At 57.1% G+C, this 17,194-nt stretch overlaps 1 protein-coding gene across 11 annotated transcripts in view; it reads left to right on the forward strand.

Moving 5' to 3' along the window:
- Positions 1-17,194, forward strand: part of POR (cytochrome p450 oxidoreductase) — a 69,111-nt gene that overhangs the window by 47,738 nt on the left and 4,179 nt on the right. For all 11 annotated transcript variants that reach the window (XM_067013851.1, XM_067013852.1, XM_059037229.2 and 8 more), the window contains 7 exons: positions 9,174-9,222; positions 12,617-12,745; positions 14,329-14,478; positions 14,959-15,083; positions 15,489-15,578; positions 15,907-16,005; positions 17,031-17,147. In XM_067013851.1, coding sequence (XP_066869952.1) covers positions 9,174-9,222; positions 12,617-12,745; positions 14,329-14,478; positions 14,959-15,083; positions 15,489-15,578; positions 15,907-16,005; positions 17,031-17,147 — 759 coding nt within the window. The remainder of the gene's footprint in view (positions 1-9,173; positions 9,223-12,616; positions 12,746-14,328; positions 14,479-14,958; positions 15,084-15,488; positions 15,579-15,906; positions 16,006-17,030; positions 17,148-17,194) is intronic.

Below are 17,194 nucleotides of genomic sequence, written 5' to 3' on the forward strand. Positions count from 1 at the left end.
CCACCCAGGTCCCTTTGCAGTTGCCACCTCCCAGCCCCACCTCTGGCAACCACCAATCTGGTTTTTGTCCCTGTAGTTTTGCCTTTTCCAGACTGTCATGCAAACGGGGTTATGTCATCACAGCGTCTGGTGCCAGGCTGCTTCCCCTTAACAGAATGTCAGGCCTCTCTCAGTCCGTGGGCTTCCTTCCATCCCTGTGATTCCCTCGCGGCATTTTCGTTGAAGAACCCAGATCATTTGTTTCCCAAAGTTTCCCACAGTCTAGAATTTTGCTGCCTGCATCCCACTGGGGGTTGCTTCTGAGAAGCCACAAAAGAGCTCATTTTCCTCCGTGACCTTCGTTTGACGGCCTGCTCTTGCCAGAAAGGCCGGGAAAGCCAGGAGTCAAGGCTACCGGCATCATCTCTATCCATCTTTATCTCCTTTTTCCACACCCAGCTCAGGGCCACTCTTTCTAGAGAGGGTCCTTGGCTCTGCCGAGCACGACGATAGAAACACCGATGGGTTTTACAGAGAGAAGAGCGCAAGGAAAGGCCCCTGAGGCCGTGGAGGGTGGACAGTGCCCGAAGTGTCCTGCATCTGTGGAAATGGCGAGGCTGTGGGCTCAGGACATTCACGCCGCCCCGCAAGCACAGGCGTGGGTTTTCTGATGCCACCTGACCACCAAGGGACCCCTCCTGTCCCTCGATGAGATTGGGGTAGTTTTGCCGTTCTAGCCAGTGCCCGAAATCTTGAACGTGGCCTGTCTGGGAAAGTGATACAGAGCCGAGTGTCATCGGACCTTCTGACCTCTCTGGGCATTACCAGGGCACTCGGTGCTGGTGGCTCCATCTCTGTGGGCCGGGCACGAGGGCACAGGGACATGCGGCATCCTCGGGGGCTCACGTGCAGTTGGGGCACGTGAGGATGGTACAGTGACGATGCTCGAACAGCCCAGGGCGCCACCGGGGAGGGGGCTATGTCAGGATGGAGGTGCCCCCCCGAGCTGAGTCCGGGAGGCTGAGTAGGAAGCTGGGCCAGCGCTGCATGTGCAGAAGCCCAGGGCAAGGAAAGCAGGGCCTGCTCTGGGAAGGGCGCATCTTGGTAGAGTCTGGGTGTAGGTCACCAAGGGAATCAGGGGTCATGAAGGGAGCTGAGATAGAGCAGAGGCCGGAGGATGGATCTACAGGGCCTTGGGGTTTTACCTGACCTCGTGGGGAGCCGACGGGAGGACTGGTGCCAGGGCAGCCCTGAGACCAGCCATTCCTGAATGCAGTTTGGAGTGGATCGGAGGAGGCGTTGGCGCCGACCGGGGCCCGTGGTACAGACGGCAAGCAGGGCACGGAGAGCAGCAGTGCCAGTGGCCCAGAGAGAGGGTGTGTGCTGGGGCTTTCTAACACTTTAATTCTTGCATCCCTGTTTTGCAAGAGGCAAAGCTGATTCGGGGGGGAGGTAACTTACCCAGGGCTGAGAAGGAATCAGCCCCAGAGCAGGACTTCACTCCACATGCCTTGCCCCCACTCCTGCTAGCTCCCCGGCCCGGCCCTGTTGCCATCGCCCCTCCCGCCCCACTCTCCTTTCAGGGCCACTTTGTCTGTGACTAGGGCCACGTCATCCCAGTGTTGGAGGATGTGGCTTTTCCTCTGTCCTGGACAGGCGGGGTGACCCTGAGCGGTTTCTTGGGCCTCGGAATCTGCACAGTAGCACTAGCCCTGCCTGGCACCCAACCGGCCCAAGAGAGGGCAGGCCACCCGGGCCATGGCACGTTGTGGGGTCCCGACAGGCACGGTGCTGAATACGTGTTGAAGGCTGTGTGGGCAGGGGGTCCACCAGGGGAACAGCAGCCCCCTCGAGCCTTGGGGCGCCCTAAGTGACAGGGAGGAGGCTCCCTGGGAGGGGCAGTGGAGTGTGAACGGGGCTGCCGTGTCCTGCATCCTGACCGATGGCGTGGCCAGGGGAGGTGCAGCCTTGCCCTGCACAGTGGGGGCAGATGCGAAGCCGCGGGGGTGCTGGGCTTTCACAGGCTTGGAGTTGCTGCTTCAGCCCCGAGCCTCACTCCCCTCCGCTGTCACATGGGGTAGAATCCTTTGCCACTTCACAGGGTGGGGACAATTAAGTGAAGTAAAATTACACGCATACAGGAGGTACTCAGTAAGTCGTAGTTCCTAGTCCCTTTCTTGTCTTTGACCGGTGGCCTCTCACACCTGCTTCGACCTCCCACCTGTCCTCACTGCCTTCCGTTGGCTCTGGTTCCCGTTCTTGGCCCCGTCCGTGGAGAGAGCTGCTGGTTTTTGTTTAAGCTCCAGCGAACCACTTTGTCTGCACCAAAGGCAGCTCTTCCAAACCATTCGCTTTCTGCCACGAGGCTCCGGGCGGCTCTGCCCCGTTCCAGCCGCCTGCTCAGCTCTCGTCCCCTCTCCCGTTGTGCTGCCCTGGGGACCAGAGAACTTGTCGCCACACGCTAGGCTCTGGAAGGGAGCCGTTCAAAAGCAACTGCCCTGTGTGTCGCCAAGGGCAGGGGAGAGTCTCAGAAGAAATCAGTTCCACTCTGCAGAAAAGTTAAATTTCAGAGTAACCCTTCTGAGCCCTGCGTGGGGCTGGAAACAAAATGAATCGTGCTGGGCCATGGGGTTCATCTCTGTCCGAGTGACTCAGTGCTTCTGTCCACCCTGCCTCTCGCTTCCCCACCCGGCGGGCTGCAGTTGACTTCCGAAGCCTGAACCAGAGACACTCCTGCTCCCAATCTGGGAGCAGAGAGCCCTAATTGGAACCATTTGTGCTCCCTTCTGGAGCGGCGTGGTCTCTGGGCTCCGCGCCTGGGTCGGCTGCGGCCTCTCCTGATGGGCCGTTTGTACTTGGGTGCCTTCGAAGGGGGCTCCTCACTTGCAAACGTCTCAGCAGCGAATGCGGTGCCCACCTTGCTGGGCGTTCCCGGCGCCGCGCGACAGGAGGCCGAGACGTGCGGGTTCCACGGCGCGCTCTGCCCACAGGCGACTGGACCCAGCGTCGCAGGCTCCGTTACCACAGTTCTTCTGTAGGGAGGGAGGTGGGAACCAGATCTAGTTTAATATGATCCTGAGGCGCCCCGGCAGCAGGCTCGCTGCGCTCCCTTTATGGGGAAACGGCCCTGCCATAGCAACCTGCACCACCGCCTTCCAGGGTCCAGAGGAGCTTTGTTGCGCCCGCACCACTTACTTTTTTCTTTCTTTTTTTTTAATTGGAAAGGGGGAGGATGTGGGGAGAAAGGGCTCTGATATAAACAGTTACCAAGGAGACCCGAGCCGAGCCGGGGTTGGAGAGGTTTCCTCCTTCCCTCGGTCCATACAGAAGGAGGAGGGCTGCGTGCCAGACGCAGGGGCTCACGGGAGGTTCCGGCCCAGAGTCCCGGTTCCTCCCTGCTGGAGCCGCCAGACGCAGCAGCTCTCCCGGGCTGCGGGGACCGAGGCAGGCAGGGGCTCAGCAGGGCTTCCGAGGGCACCAGGGCGCCCGGGAGGATGTTCGGTGTCCGCGGGCCAGTCTGCCCGCTGCCGGCACTGGTAGAGAATGGACAGAGCCCGACTCGCTAGCTGCTGGCTCCCCGCCCGTTTCCAGGAGAGCGGCGAGCTGCCTTGTCCCTGCAGCCCGGAGTTGAGAGTAAGAAACCATGGGGTGCGCGTACTCATCTCCGCAGGACGAGCCCATGCTGAGAAGGTCAGTTCCAGACAGTGTCCGGGCAGGCGGCGTGGATGCCCGCGGGCACCCCTACTCAGTGTGGACGGAACTTCTTCCCCGGGCAGGGATGCCTGGAGGCACGAGGAGGGCGCCGTGTAGAGGTGACCGCAGACCCCGGGGCAGTCCCGGGGGGCTCACCCAGGCGCGGCCGCCCCGGCTCCTTCGGTCCTGGTTTGCAGGCTGCACTTCTCTGCTGCCAGAGGAAGGGGTTTAGACCGGAAACCAGAAGGGCCCCCGTCACCCACTCCGCGGCCTGTGAGAGATCGGGTTCCGAGCGCCAGTCCCGGCATGAAGCTGTCAGGAGGGGTGAAGCCAGCCGAGGGCGCCCAGGTGCGGACCTGCTCGGGGCCCGGCAGCCGGGCGTCGCGGTGGGCAGCGGCGGAACCCGCCTGGTGTAACCGGCGGGAACGCGGGGAGCTGCCCGGCGCCGGGCAGTGACGAGAGGCACGGACAGTGTCTTCGCCGCCTCCGCGGTTCCGCTTTTCCCTCATGGGGCTCTGGGCGTGATCCTCCTCTTCCCCGCGGGCCGAAGCTAATGACGGGACCAGTGCTGCCTTCAGAAGTGCACGCCCTTCTCAGGAGCACCCTTCCCCTGGGGGCGGGGGCCCTAGCACCTCCTGCCCGCCCTCTGACTCCCCCAGCGAGACCTGCGTGGAGGGCGCCCCCCCCCCCCGCGCCCTTGCTGCTGGCCCGGATCGTCGGCCCCGTGCAGCTGCGTGGGTGCCCCCCAGCCCTCCTCCCCAGAGCTCAGCTCCCACCCGCTGCTTGGGTCTCGTCCAGGAGCCCCTAGGCTGCCGGCTGCCACGGCTTTCCCTCCTGGGAGCCGTTTTCCTCTCATTAGAGCCCAGCTCTTCCGCGAGGCCTTTCCTGGGTTCTTCGGCCGCAGTGCCTCCTCCCTCAGAAGCCCCGGCATGGCGCCCGCTCCGTCCATTTGGTCTTCGCACACCTCACCCTGTTGAAATCAGACAGGGACCCAGACAGCTCTCTTCTGCCCTCCTTACCCTCGAGAGTTAAACAAGTATCCAGGTGCTGGGCGTGACCGTGGGGTGACTGCAGATGCCGAGGTGAAGTGTTTTCCGTAGAGGAACCCGAGGCCTCAAGAGGCCCGACTCGTCCGGTCACTGGCCCATTTGGTGGCAGAACCAGAATTTGAACCCAAGTCTCTGCTCCTGGTGTGTGGCCCCTCCCCTAACTCCGTGATTCTCCTGGGCTCCTTCTGCAGCCTGGCAACGAGCCCTGGGAAGGTGGAGGCTGCCTCATTCAGTCTCATGCCCTCGGCACCGCCCAGTGCACACGTCACCCGGAGATGGAGAAAGGGCAGCCGGGGGTGCTCCCTGGGCGGTGGGGGTCCCTCTGGTCCCTTTCTTCAGCAGGGCCCCAAATCTGCTCAGATGCAGCTTCTGGGGAAACCTCTGCCCTTTGAGAAGAGAGCTTTTCTACTGACGTCAGACCCTCACAGGTGGGTAGGGGAGCCTCCAAAGGCCTCCAGGCCGCCTCAGCCAACCTTCTGCTGGGCAGAGACTCAGGACTGACCGCCCGAGAAGCCCATAAAGCGTCACGTGCAGAGTGCCGGCCATTGTGCTGATTGCGAAGAGATACACAGGTAGCTCCCCCCAGATTGTGAAATGCAGGCCTCAAGTTGAGCAATGAGAACGCGCTGAGGCAAGCGCCTGGACGGAGTTCCTGAAGACGCACTGAAGACGGCGACAGACGGTCTTCTGCCTGGGCAGCAGGGGAAGCTGCTCTGGAGAGGAGCCTAGGCCTAGCGTCTTCAGGGATAAGCAGGCGTTGGTGGCAAAGGGTTAGAAGAAGGACGTGCTAGGCCACGGCGTGGTGGGTCCAGGGGCACAAGGGAACCAGGGAACGGCGGGCTGGTCATTGTGGCCAGAGCACGTGGAAGGTGGAGGGGGGTGGGTTCGGAACCGGTGGGCCCCTTGCTCTCACTTAGAACAGCTTCTCTGATGGGGCTCTCTACCCAGGTGCAGCTCTTCTGGTCGCCCTCACCAGCCTTCCAATCAATCCATCTCTATCCCTGGGCAGCGTTTCTTAAAATAGCAAGTAATTTGTATCTTCTTAGTACAAAAGCCTTACATTTTCATTGTAGGAAAGAAAAGAGTGGAGGAGTGGGGACGAGAAATTAGCAAGAAAAAGAAACAAGACGCATAATTGTTCTTAACACATCAGCACCTACCCTTCTGTACGTTGCTTTCACGCACAATCGGGATTGTGTCACCTGTGTTACTTTGTAGCCTGCCTTTCCCACTTGACAAGAACGTCAGGTGATGGTCTGTGCGGTTCGGGACAGAGCGGCGTGCGTCACAAGGCACTAGGCTGTTCAGCCTCTCCCCTGTCATTTGAATATAAAACGTATTTTTAATTATAAAAGTAACAGAAAACAAAAATTTGGAAAATTAGGGAAACCCTCTCACCCGTCATCCTAACGCTCCCGTGTCCTCTGTCTAAGATGCTGGTGTGTTTCTCTTCAGGCCACTTTTCTGTGAACAGTTAATCATGTGCGTTCCCCTTCTAAGGACACAGATTCTGCTTTTCCTCGAAGAGGACAAGTGTGAGGGAAGGTGCATCGGTTACCTTGCTGGCTTGTTTTTCTCTTGGCTTTGCGTTGTTGAAGTTTCTCCCAGGGCGTCCACTGTGGCCCGTCCACACCTGGGGAACTGGCAACGGTCAAGAAATTGACGAAGAAGCGGTCCCTATAAGTGACTGTTCCAAAACTCAAGCCTGGCCCCTTTTAGGCATCACCTGAATGCGTTTACTTTGTTTTCATTTTTTTAATTGAGGTGAAATTCACACCCCTTAAAACTCAGGGCTCTCACCATTTTACAGCGTATAGCTCAGTGGCTTTTAGTATCGTCATCGTGTTCTACAAGCCTACCACCGCCTAGTTCAAAACCTTTCATCCGCCCAAAGGGAAACCCTGTCACTCCCCACCCCTCCCCCCAGCCCCTGGCACCACTGGTGCACCTCCCCGTCACTATGGATTTGCCTATTCCAGATGTTTCCTATAAATGGAAATTGCATTTACTTTTGTACCTGCTTTTTTTCTCATGATTTTTCATCAGAAACATTTGTCTAGGTTGCTGGTATTTAACCATCAGTTTAAATTTACATCTGATTTTTTTGTTTAGTGGGTAATATATTCTCATGACTCAGAATTCAAAGCTACTCAGCGGTGGAATTCGTGTCATCGTGCGCCTTGCTTCCTTTCCTAATGGTGTGTCTTGGTGAGCACGCCGTGTTAGTGCTCAGACAGACAGACAGACAGGGTCGTAGGTTGTGTTGTAGTTCAGGCTGCACACAACTAGAGGGTTAGTGAAGATGCGGCCATTCGCGGCTGGGCGTGGGCAGAAGTTGGACATGTGGCCAAGATGCTAGACACAAGACCCCTTTGCAGTGCAGGTTGGAGCTGGGCGTGGGAAGATGGGGCCAGGCCTGAGCGCCTCTGCTCATTCGTGCTCCTGCCCTGGCCCTGCTGAGGTTAGGGATGGGCCAGCCCGGGGATGCCGGGATAAATGGGGAGTCGGGGATGGCGTGCTCCGGGTTCCTGTGCAGCTGGGCCCTCGCTGGGTGGGAAAGTCTGGGTGGCCGGCCCCCCGCTGCCTCCCTGCTGCCCCTCGTGGGGCTGTTGCACCGAAGGGACCTCGGGACGGAGGAGGGAGGCTGGAGTGGCCAAGCCGGGCACCAGGCCTCACCTCCCCCTGCAGCCTACCGTGATGTTATTCAATGCTAAGACCCTGAAAATAGCATTAGTCCTGCACCTACTAACCTAGTGAAGAACCCAGCAGGAGCCTAGACGTGAAACTTCTGATACCTTTATGTTTACGAAATACCTGTCTGAACAGCTTTGCGGGGGCATCCTTAAAAGAAACCTTCACTTACATAAGTTTTTCCACGGACTCCAGGCCTCTAGCCCTGACAGACGTTGCTTCATGCTGTCGTGATGAGTGTGAGTGTGTGTGTGTGTGTGTGTGTGTGTGTGTGTGTGTGCGCGCGTGTGTGCGGTGGAAAGAGCAAAGAACGTGTGTCTTTCGTTCCCTGGGTATGAATGCAGTCTGTGGGGCGTGTACCAGAGAGTGAATTGCTGGGCTGTAGAGTCACGGGAGGCACTGCCATGCCAAGCCACGTTCCAAAGTCGCCGTGCCGTATCGCCCTTTCCCAGCTGCGTGTGGGAATTCCCATTGCTCCACAACCTCGCCTGTTTGAGATCTCGCCTGTCTTGTCGGTTTTAGCCATTCTTGCTGGGTGTATGATAGATCTCACTGTGGTCTTAACTTCCTTTTCTCCGGTATCTAATAGCGTCGAGCACCCTTCCCTATGTTCTTTGGCTGTTTAGATGCTCTCTTTAAGAAGGTACCCGTTCAAGCCTTTTGACAATATTTCTGTCGCAGTATGTGTCTTTTCTGATTGATTTGTAGGGATTTCTCATATTCTCCACCCTAGTCCTCGTCAGTCAGATATGTGTACATTGCAGACACCTTCTCCCTTGCTGGCGCTTGCCTTTCATTCCCTTAATGGTGTCATTTTAAACAGAAACAACGGTACTTTAGCGTTCAGATTTGTCGCTTGGTTCAGACCGGCCATATTTCAAACATCCTAAATATTTACCATCCAGAGATAAATCACCTTTTTGTCTTAGGCCTGAGAGTCCCTCGGGGGGGGGCTCCCTGGGTTGCTTTAGATGGCTCTGCAGGCCTGGGGCAAGGACAGAGAGAAGGAAAAGGACCGGAAGTGGAGAGGGAGGGGCCGGAGGCCAGAGCCAGGAGGTGGAGAGCGGGCGGGCGTGCGGGCAGGGGTACTGCTCGCACCACTGTGTAGCGGGGATGGGGTCCAGGGCAGGGCTTTAGAAGGTGACAGGGTCACGGAGAGCGGAGCAAGTAAAAGTGGCTCCAGGGCAGGGGAGGACTGGGGTGGGGGTTGCGTGTCTTGGGAATCCCATGGGACTTGCTATTCAGGTGGGGTCTTGCTGGGGAACAGGGGTCTGTCGGGTGAGGAAGTGGAGTGAGGCCGCTCTGGGCGGAGACAGTGGTGTTGACAGAAGTCTAAGGACCGTCATGGGAGGCTGGTGTGTGGAGGGGAGAGGCAGGCGAGCTGGGACAGGTTCTGAAGGGACCTGGGCACCCCTGGTCCTGTGGGTCATGGGAGCCGTGGAAGGTTTCAGAGCGCAGCAGTAGCACGGTCAGAGTCTTACCTGGGAAACTCCTGGTTGCCTTGAGGTGGGGACCATTGGCTGTGGATGGTGAGCGGCCGGGGGGTGAGCCTGACCCTTCGTTCTCGTGCTCTCCTGTACCCGGGTGGGTCAGCCCTGGCCCTGCGAGGCCCCGGAGCCTGGGTCCTGCCTCTTCCAGCCCCGGCACCGGACCAGAGGCGGCTGCTGGCGGGGGCACCACGGAGTGGAGCAGGCGGAGCTGGAAATGCCCCTCGCTGCTGCCACGTGCCTCCCGTGCCCATCAGACACTCTTATTTTTCAGGACCTCCTCTGTCAAAGACAGCAGCTTCGTGGAAAAGATGAAGAAGACGGTGAGTTTTCTCTTTGCGCTCGGCCCTGGTGGGCGTGCGGGGGCATCCAGCAGAAGGCCAGCTTCACTGGACGGGAGGAGAAGCCGGGAACCCGGCTCAGCTCCCCGTGTGTGTACTTTCTGGGCTAAGCAGAGCCTCGAGGCTGCTCTGCTGTTGCTGGGACAGTTTACTCCGCTTTTTGAATGTTTACTTCTTGAACAAACCAAACTGTAAGAACAGACCCTCCCTCTGACTCAGATGCCACCCCATCTCCTCCCTCCCAGACCAGGCTGTGTCCGTGAGCATATGTAAACCTCACATAGCTGTGGTCCTAGCACAGCTACAATTTTATCTGTTTGATTTTTGTTTAAGTGTTGAATTTTATGACCAGGTACTTCATTCACATGGTTAAAATCCAAAACATAAACTATTTAGTGGAAAGCTTCTCTCCTATCCCTGTCACCCATCACTGTCCTTAGTATTTTATAGATCCTTCTAGAGCTTCTTTATGCACATATAATAAAAACAAATACAGACTTTTATACTTTTAAGACACAAAAGGTGGCACATCACATACACTGCTATAGATCATTTTTTTCCCACTTAATGGTATGTCTTGGAGCTCCTTTCACAACAATTCAAAGATACCTCCCGCATTCCTTATTATAGTTGCGTGATGATTCCATGTGTAGCCACAAGTACTATAATTTGTTTTAACACTGCCGTGTTGATGGGCGCTTGGAATATTTCTAATCTTTAGCTCTTACAGATAGTGCTGCTGTGACTGTGTAGATCCGTTTGCGTACTTGCAAATACAGTAAAATCCCAGAAGTGGAATTTCTGGATCAAAAGATATACATACGCATTTGTGATAGAAACTGCCAGATTGTGCCCCACCCCTGTAGCGGTCCCACCGCGGGACCGTCACTATCAGTGTGAGAACACCTGTTCCCACAGCCTTGCCGACAGAGTCTGCTATCAAAGTTTGGGATTTTGCCAGTTTTCTAGGTTACAAAAAGGTATTTCTGTGGAGTTCTAATTTGCATTTTTCCTATGAATGAGTTTAAGCAGATTTTCATGTTATGCTGGCTTTTCTTTTCTCTCTCTTTTTTTTTTTTTTTACAGATTCTCTGTTCAAGTCTTTTGCCCACTTTGCTGTTGGGATTGATCTTTCTCAAGGAACTCCTTAACTTATTAGGGTGATGAATCCCTTGTCTGTGATATGAGTTAAAAATATTTTTCCCAGCTAACAGTTTGTGTATCATTCGGCTTATTGTGTGTTTACTTGTCGTTTTGCCATGTTAAAGTTCCGTAGTCCATTTAACTATTCTGTGACTTCTGGACTTTGAGTCATCATTTCATTTGAAAGGCTTCCCCACCCTAAAGAGATAAAGGAATTCTTCCTTTTTTTTTTTTCTAGTATTTTTATGATTTTGTTTTCCATATTTAAAATTCAATCTGTTGGGAATTTATCCTGGTGTAAGATGTAAGGCATGGGTCCAACAATTTTTTACACAGCTCTCTAAATTCTGTGTAATAAAGTCCATCTTTTCCCCACTAGTTTTATCATAAATGTAATTCCCATGGGTATTTGAGTGTAGTTCTGTATTTTCCTGTTCTGGTACTTTGATCTAGCTGTCTGTGTATAAACAATATCATACTGTTTAATTATTATAACATTGTTGTATAATTTTTATAACCTGTTTTAATATCTGTAGTACTAGGCACTTCCTCCCTCCCCCCCCATCACTCTTATTTTTCAGTTTTCCTGGCTATTACTTCATACGTATTCATTTATTTTAGGTAGCAGTTTTATTGAGATATAATTCATATTCCGTACAGTTCTCCAATTTAAAGTTTACACGTCAGTGATTTTTAGTATATTCCCAGTTGCACAAACTGTCACCACAGTCCATTTTAGGGCATTTTCATCATCCCCCAAAGAAACCCTGTGCCCCTCAGTAGTCACTCCCCATTCCCCCACCCTGAGCCCTACGCAACTATTCATCTGCTTTTTGTCTCCGTAGAGTTGCCTATTCTGGACACCTCATGTAAGCGGAAACATACGGTATATGGCCTTTCGTGGCACCTTTCGCTTAGCGTAATGTCTTCAAGGTTCATCCGTGCTGTAGCACGTGTCGGCACGTCATTCCTTTTTATTGCCAAATGACGTTCCAGTGGATGGATTCGCACTTATTTTTCCACAGGATTTTTAGGATCAAATTGTTGATGAAAAAAGAGTTGTTCAAGTTTTTATTAGGGTCATGTTACGTTTCTGTACTGATAGAGGGAGAACTGACATCTTGTACGTGGAGTTTTCCTGTGCAAAGTCAGAGTGCCTTTCCATTTGGTTGAGTCCTTTGTCACTCGGTAACTTCTCACATGTTTCTTGTATGGCTTATCTCTAGGTACTTTATATATTTTGATGCTACGGTAAATATTTAGCTACTGTTTTATATCCTGTTTTGCTCCCTTGACATCATAAGCATTATTTTAAAATACCTTTTTAAATGATCTTAAAATGATTTGTAGAAAATCCAGGAAATGTAAAAGGTATGAGGACACTTTACAGCAATTGCAGTCCCTGTGTTTTATTTTGTCATTTGTACCTGTCAGTCAGGGCTCTGTGCAAGGCCAGAGACCAGGCATTTGGGGCACTGGAAGGCTGCCGCAGAGAAACCTCATGTCTATGGAAAGGGAGCGGGGAGGTGGCCTGTGCCTTGCTTCCACCTTCCAGATCTTGGAGAGCACATCCAGGTGGCTGGACCTAATTTGCTGCATCCCTGGCTGCAGGGAGTCTGGGGGATGGAGCTCTAGCTTCTCCAGAGCTGCTGCGGTGGGCACAGTAGGCAGGTGGGATGAAGAGCCTGTGAGCCAGTCTATGTGGTACCTTTCCCCATTGTCTAGATTTTTATAAAGCACACGCGTTACTTTTGTAAACATCCAGAAAAACTCACCACGATTCCCCATTTGGAGACTCTTGGTATATTTCCCGCCATTCTTTCTCCCTGTGCATTCATATGTATAAACCTACGCATATATGTGGAGTGGATATGTAACAAAATTGGATTATGCTATACATAGTCCTTGATCACTTTTTTCTTTTTACTGAACGTCATTTCTGCATTTTTACACGTCCTTAAAAAATCTGCCCACAGTGTGATTTTGAGCAGCTCGTGTGTGTAGGAGTATCTTGATGGCTCCAGCTGAAGTCAGCTAGGTGGCCTCTGACCCCATGCGCTGCAGCGGCTGTGGCAGTGAGATGCTAGCCCCAGAGCAACTTAGAAAGGACCTGAAGCAGGCAGGAAAGAGGGTGCCCTTGAGGGACCTGCCTGCCCCTGTGGTCACCTAGAGCCTCCAGTGAAGCCTGTGGCTCTTGGCCCCTCGCTGATCCCGTGTGTCTGGCCGTCCCTAGGGCAGGAACATCGTCGTGTTCTACGGCTCCCAGACGGGGACCGCCGAGGAGTTTGCCAACCGCTTGTCCAAGGACGCCCATCGCTACGGGATGCGGGGCATGGTGGCAGACCCGGAGGAGTATGACCTGGTGAGCTCTCGCCGCGCCCCGCCCCCCTCCTCCCATGCAGTGCGGTCCAGGGCATTAAGGAAGTCGCGTCTGGACCGTGGAGACGCTTAAAGGGCGGAGTTAGCCAAAGGGACAGACAGGAATAGGCGTCTCTTGTCATCGGTTCCAGCAGCCAGGTGGCCCCAGTTTTAAGGACATTAAGAACACCTGGCCCAGGTGTGCGCGTATGCGCTCTCAGCAGTGCTCACGCTTAGCCTTCCAAGCTCTCCACCTGCAGGCTTTGCAAGTGCTGGGCAGGTGCCAGCAGAAGGGACTCGGGCACCTAGTGGATTGGTTGTGGCTTAAAAGATGAAAAGGGTCTCAGCAAGTCAGGAGACGAACTGTTTCTTATCTCCCCTCAACCTCCACCCGAGAACTGCGGTGCCAGGAGAGCTGGGCCGAGGAGTCGGGGGGGGGTCTGGGCTCCCGCGCCACTCCGCCCTGACTGCCCGCGTGACCCTGAGCGAGTGCGCACCGAGGGCCTTCCTCGACTCGCCCACAGGGAGGCAGTGAGGGCGTCCGGTGAGGCAGCTCCAGGAACCCGTCAGCCGGGCTTTGAGATGAGGCTGTAAGCTTGCACGTGTGGGCTTGGGGAGGGCCCAAGAGAGCCCAGGAATCGAGGGAAGGGCCCCCATCTGGAGCTGCAGGATCCCCGCCTTCTCCTGTCCGCCACCCTTGGCACGTGGCTCCTCCGGGCCAACACGGGACTGTCTGCAGGACACAGTCCCCGCTTCCTGGCCCCAGCTGCACCCAGCCTGCCTCTGAGGGCGGTGGGGACCCGCTCACCTTGCTCTCTCTCCCCCACACATCGGCTCTTTCGCTGGTCGTGGCTCTCCAAAGGACAGGAAACTTCCAGCAGCCTGCTTGCCTGTTTCTGAGACAGCCAGGCCAGTGGCCCAGGTGGACTCAGTGGGCAGGGAAGTGGGGGGTGGTCCTTAGGCACCCAGGAGGGGCAGGGCTGGCAGGTAGTCCTGCGGAGATGCCCCAGGGAGTTGCCTTCCTGCTTCTTCCCTGATGGGTCATCGCCACACATCGGGGCGGGGGAGGCAGTGTCGGGCTCTTGCGGCTCCAACAACGTGATAAATGCACTTTCCCTTAGAACCGCGCTCTTCTGAGGGCCAGCTGCTTCCCGCCCGTGCCGCTCCATCTCCCACAGAGAACCACCCCACCCCCCCCCCGCGCCTACTCCCCACCCCTGCCCTCGGTCTTGGGGACAAGCACCACTACCCGCCTGCCTCAGGACCTGGGTTTCGAGTTGGCGGAGAGTTGGTTAGGAAGTAGCGCGAGCCCAGGTCCTGCTGTGCCCCAGGGACTTTGTGGGATGATGAGGTTCTCCGGAGGTGGCCCAGGGCACCATGTGCCAAGTGCCAGCCCGTGGCCTGGAACCCAGCATACTTCTGTCAACACCCCAGGCCCTCACCTGTGCTCTTCTGGGCCTGCTGTTTGTTCCCTTTGCTCTTGAAATGCACCCCGTCCACTTGAACCCTTGACTCGCCCATCTGCACCCCTGTTGGGAGCGGGCTTAGTCCTGGTTGCTGGGCCTGGCCCTGCCTTTGTCTCCCCAGGGCGACCTGAGCAGCCTGTCAGAGATCGAGAACGCCCTGGCAGTGTTCTGCATGGCCACCTACGGCGAGGGGGACCCCACTGACAATGCCCAGGACTTCTACGACTGGCTCCAGGAGACGGACGTGGACCTCTCTGGGGTCAAGTACGCGGTGAGTCACCCGTGTGGGCTCGTGCAACCTCCGGAACCCCGTGTCCAAGGGGAACTCCTCCAGTTCTCACCTCTTTTCATCAGCTAGGGCAGGCCCAGGCGCCAGCACAGGGGCTTCGAGCTGAGGGCCTGGTAGGGAGCTCGTGGCAGGGAATCCCAGGAAGGCCGCTCATGGGGCGACACCGTCTTCCGCCCGGGCCCGGCCCAAGAGCTCCCCGTCCCATGTCCCAGCCCCACTTTGCTCGGGAGCATGTGCTACTGGAGACTGAAGGCAAGAAAAGGGAGGTGGGCTGGCCAAGATTCGGCTGGGCAAGGAGAACCTTGAATGGGTGGGGTGAACTGCCCTGCTGCCGCCAGGGTCAAGGCCAAGGTGGTTGAGGAGGGGCCTGGACTGCAGTCACCAAAACAAAGCCGCCTCTGGGGCCTTGCAGTGCGAGGCGTCTGGCAGGGGCCGCTGACCACTGGCCCCTCATCCACACAGGTGTTTGGCCTTGGGAACAAGACCTATGAGCACTTCAACGCCATGGGCAAGTATGTGGACAAGCGGCTGGAGCAGCTCGGGGCCCGGCGGATCTTTGACCTGGGGCTGGGCGACGACGACGGGAAGTGAGTGACACCCTCCCCCCCCCCCCCAAGCAAGGGCCCCCGCCCTTGCACGCGCCCCCAGGCTGTTGTGTGTCGGGAGCCACAGCTTAGGGCTGGCCAGGGCACAGGAGGGGAGGGCAGAGCCATGATGTCAGCGCAACTCCGTGACCCGCCTCACCACAGGGGAGGGAAGGCCATCCCCCCCATCGCCAGTCCCCACCTTCTTTGCTCATCCACACCCTCCCGGCTCACCTGGGGCCTCCGTGGTTACTGCAGACCCTCTGGACGCTTCCTGACGCCCTGGGTTACATCACTGGGCGGGCTGGCGTGAAATGAGCCCTCCAGCTTGGAGGGGTGATGGGACAGAGAGCCCGAGCTCTCCCGGCAGCCCCATCTGGAGCCTGGCTCATCCCCTCTCGTCCCCAGCCTGGAGGAGGACTTCATCACGTGGCGAGAGCAGTTCTGGCCGGCCGTGTGCGAGCACTTAGGGGTGGAAGCCACCGGAGAGGAGTCCAGGTGAGTGTGCGCAGGTGGGCCGGGGCCTCGCGTGCTGCCTGGCGGGTGTGCTGGGGCTGGAGGAGGCTCCGTCAGGGTGCGGGCGGGGCGGGGGCCCAAGCGCTTGGACTGTGCCTGCAGGTGACGGTCAGGACGGGCGTCCTGGCCTCCTCAGGGCAGAGCCTCAGGCCTGCTGACGGGCCGCCCGGCCCTCCGAGCGTCGTGCGGGCCCCTCCTGCCTCCCACGCTCGCGCGTCTCCTTCCTCGTGGGTCACGCCCCATTGCCTCACAGCCCCACTCCCTCCTTGGGACCCGGCCCCCGGCCTCACCCCGCGTCTCCCCTTTGCAGCATTCGCCAGTACGAGCTTGTGGTCCACACAGACATAGACGCGGCCAAGGTGTACATGGGCGAAGTGGGCCGCCTGAAGAGCTACGAGAACCAGAAACCGTGAGTGGAGAGCGTGGCTGGGGCCGGACAGCTGCCCATCCCGTGCGTCCCTGCAGGGCCTGTCCTCCCAGGCCCCGTCCTGTGGGGCTTCTTCACCCCCACTGCCAGGAGTGGGCCTGGGGGAGGGCACCTGCGTTTCCATCTCCACCGCACAGGAGGGCATGAGGCCTGGAGCAGAGAGATGGGAGGCTGCTCTGGGCCCGGGGCCCTGGGGACCGCTCCGCTCCACTCCCAGGGGTCCCCCGCCCAGGGCGTGGCCTTGGGGGGACTGGCCCTTGCTCAGCTTGTACTTCATTTGCCCTGTAAATACCCTGGGGTGGGGGGTACCCACCAGTTCCTGGACCAGGCCAGTGAGTTCAGCTCTGGGTCTAGGTGGAACTTGGGCAGAAGGGCTCGCTTCCTTTAACTCTGCCTCGAAGTCTGGACGTTTTGTCCAGAAACATAGTGTTCTTCTCTGGGGCCCCTTACCTGCCCCTGGGTGCCACCCAGAATCCTGCTGGAGCCGCCCAGGAAAGACCTCCTAGGACCACCAGACTTTGAGACCAGCAGCCCTGCTGCAGCTGTAGCCAGAAAGCCCGGCATCTCAGCGGCTTCACCGAGCGGAAGCCCCGCTCCTGTTCACGTACAGTCCCGGGCGCGTGGGCGGAGGGGGCCTGGCCCGCACAGCCCCTCGGAACCCAGGCCCGCTCCGTCTTGCGGAGCCGCCTCCAGGGGCCGGGCCCTCCTTGTGCTCTGCTCACCAACGTGTACAGAGTGTGAAGGGTCCCCCAGGTTTTTAGGGACCAGCCTGTTTCCACGTCTGAAACGGGGACACTGATAGCCGAGCTCTGCCCCCTCGCGGGGAGCCGGGAGCGCCACTGCGGATTAGGCCGGGAAAGCCCATTACCAAGTTGAAGAGGTTTCCTCGTGACCCCTGGAGGCCGGCTCTGAGGTTTCCTGTGTCCTGTGTGGCCAGAAGTGTCCCTTGGGGTGGGAAGGTCCAGACTGAAGGCCTGGCCAGTCACTGAGCTGCTCTCCCCACCCAGCCCCTTCGATGCCAAGAACCCCTTCTTGGCTGTCGTCACCACCAACCGGAAGCTGAACCAGGGGACCGAGCGACACCTCATGCACCTGGAATTAGACATCTCAGACTCCAAGATCAGGTTATCAACTTGTTGCCACCCCCCACCCCCTCACACCTTTCACTCAG

This window comes from Kogia breviceps, chromosome 14, assembly GCF_026419965.1.
Source record: "Kogia breviceps isolate mKogBre1 chromosome 14, mKogBre1 haplotype 1, whole genome shotgun sequence".
In the NCBI taxonomy this organism is placed as follows: Eukaryota; Metazoa; Chordata; class Mammalia; order Artiodactyla; family Physeteridae; genus Kogia; species Kogia breviceps.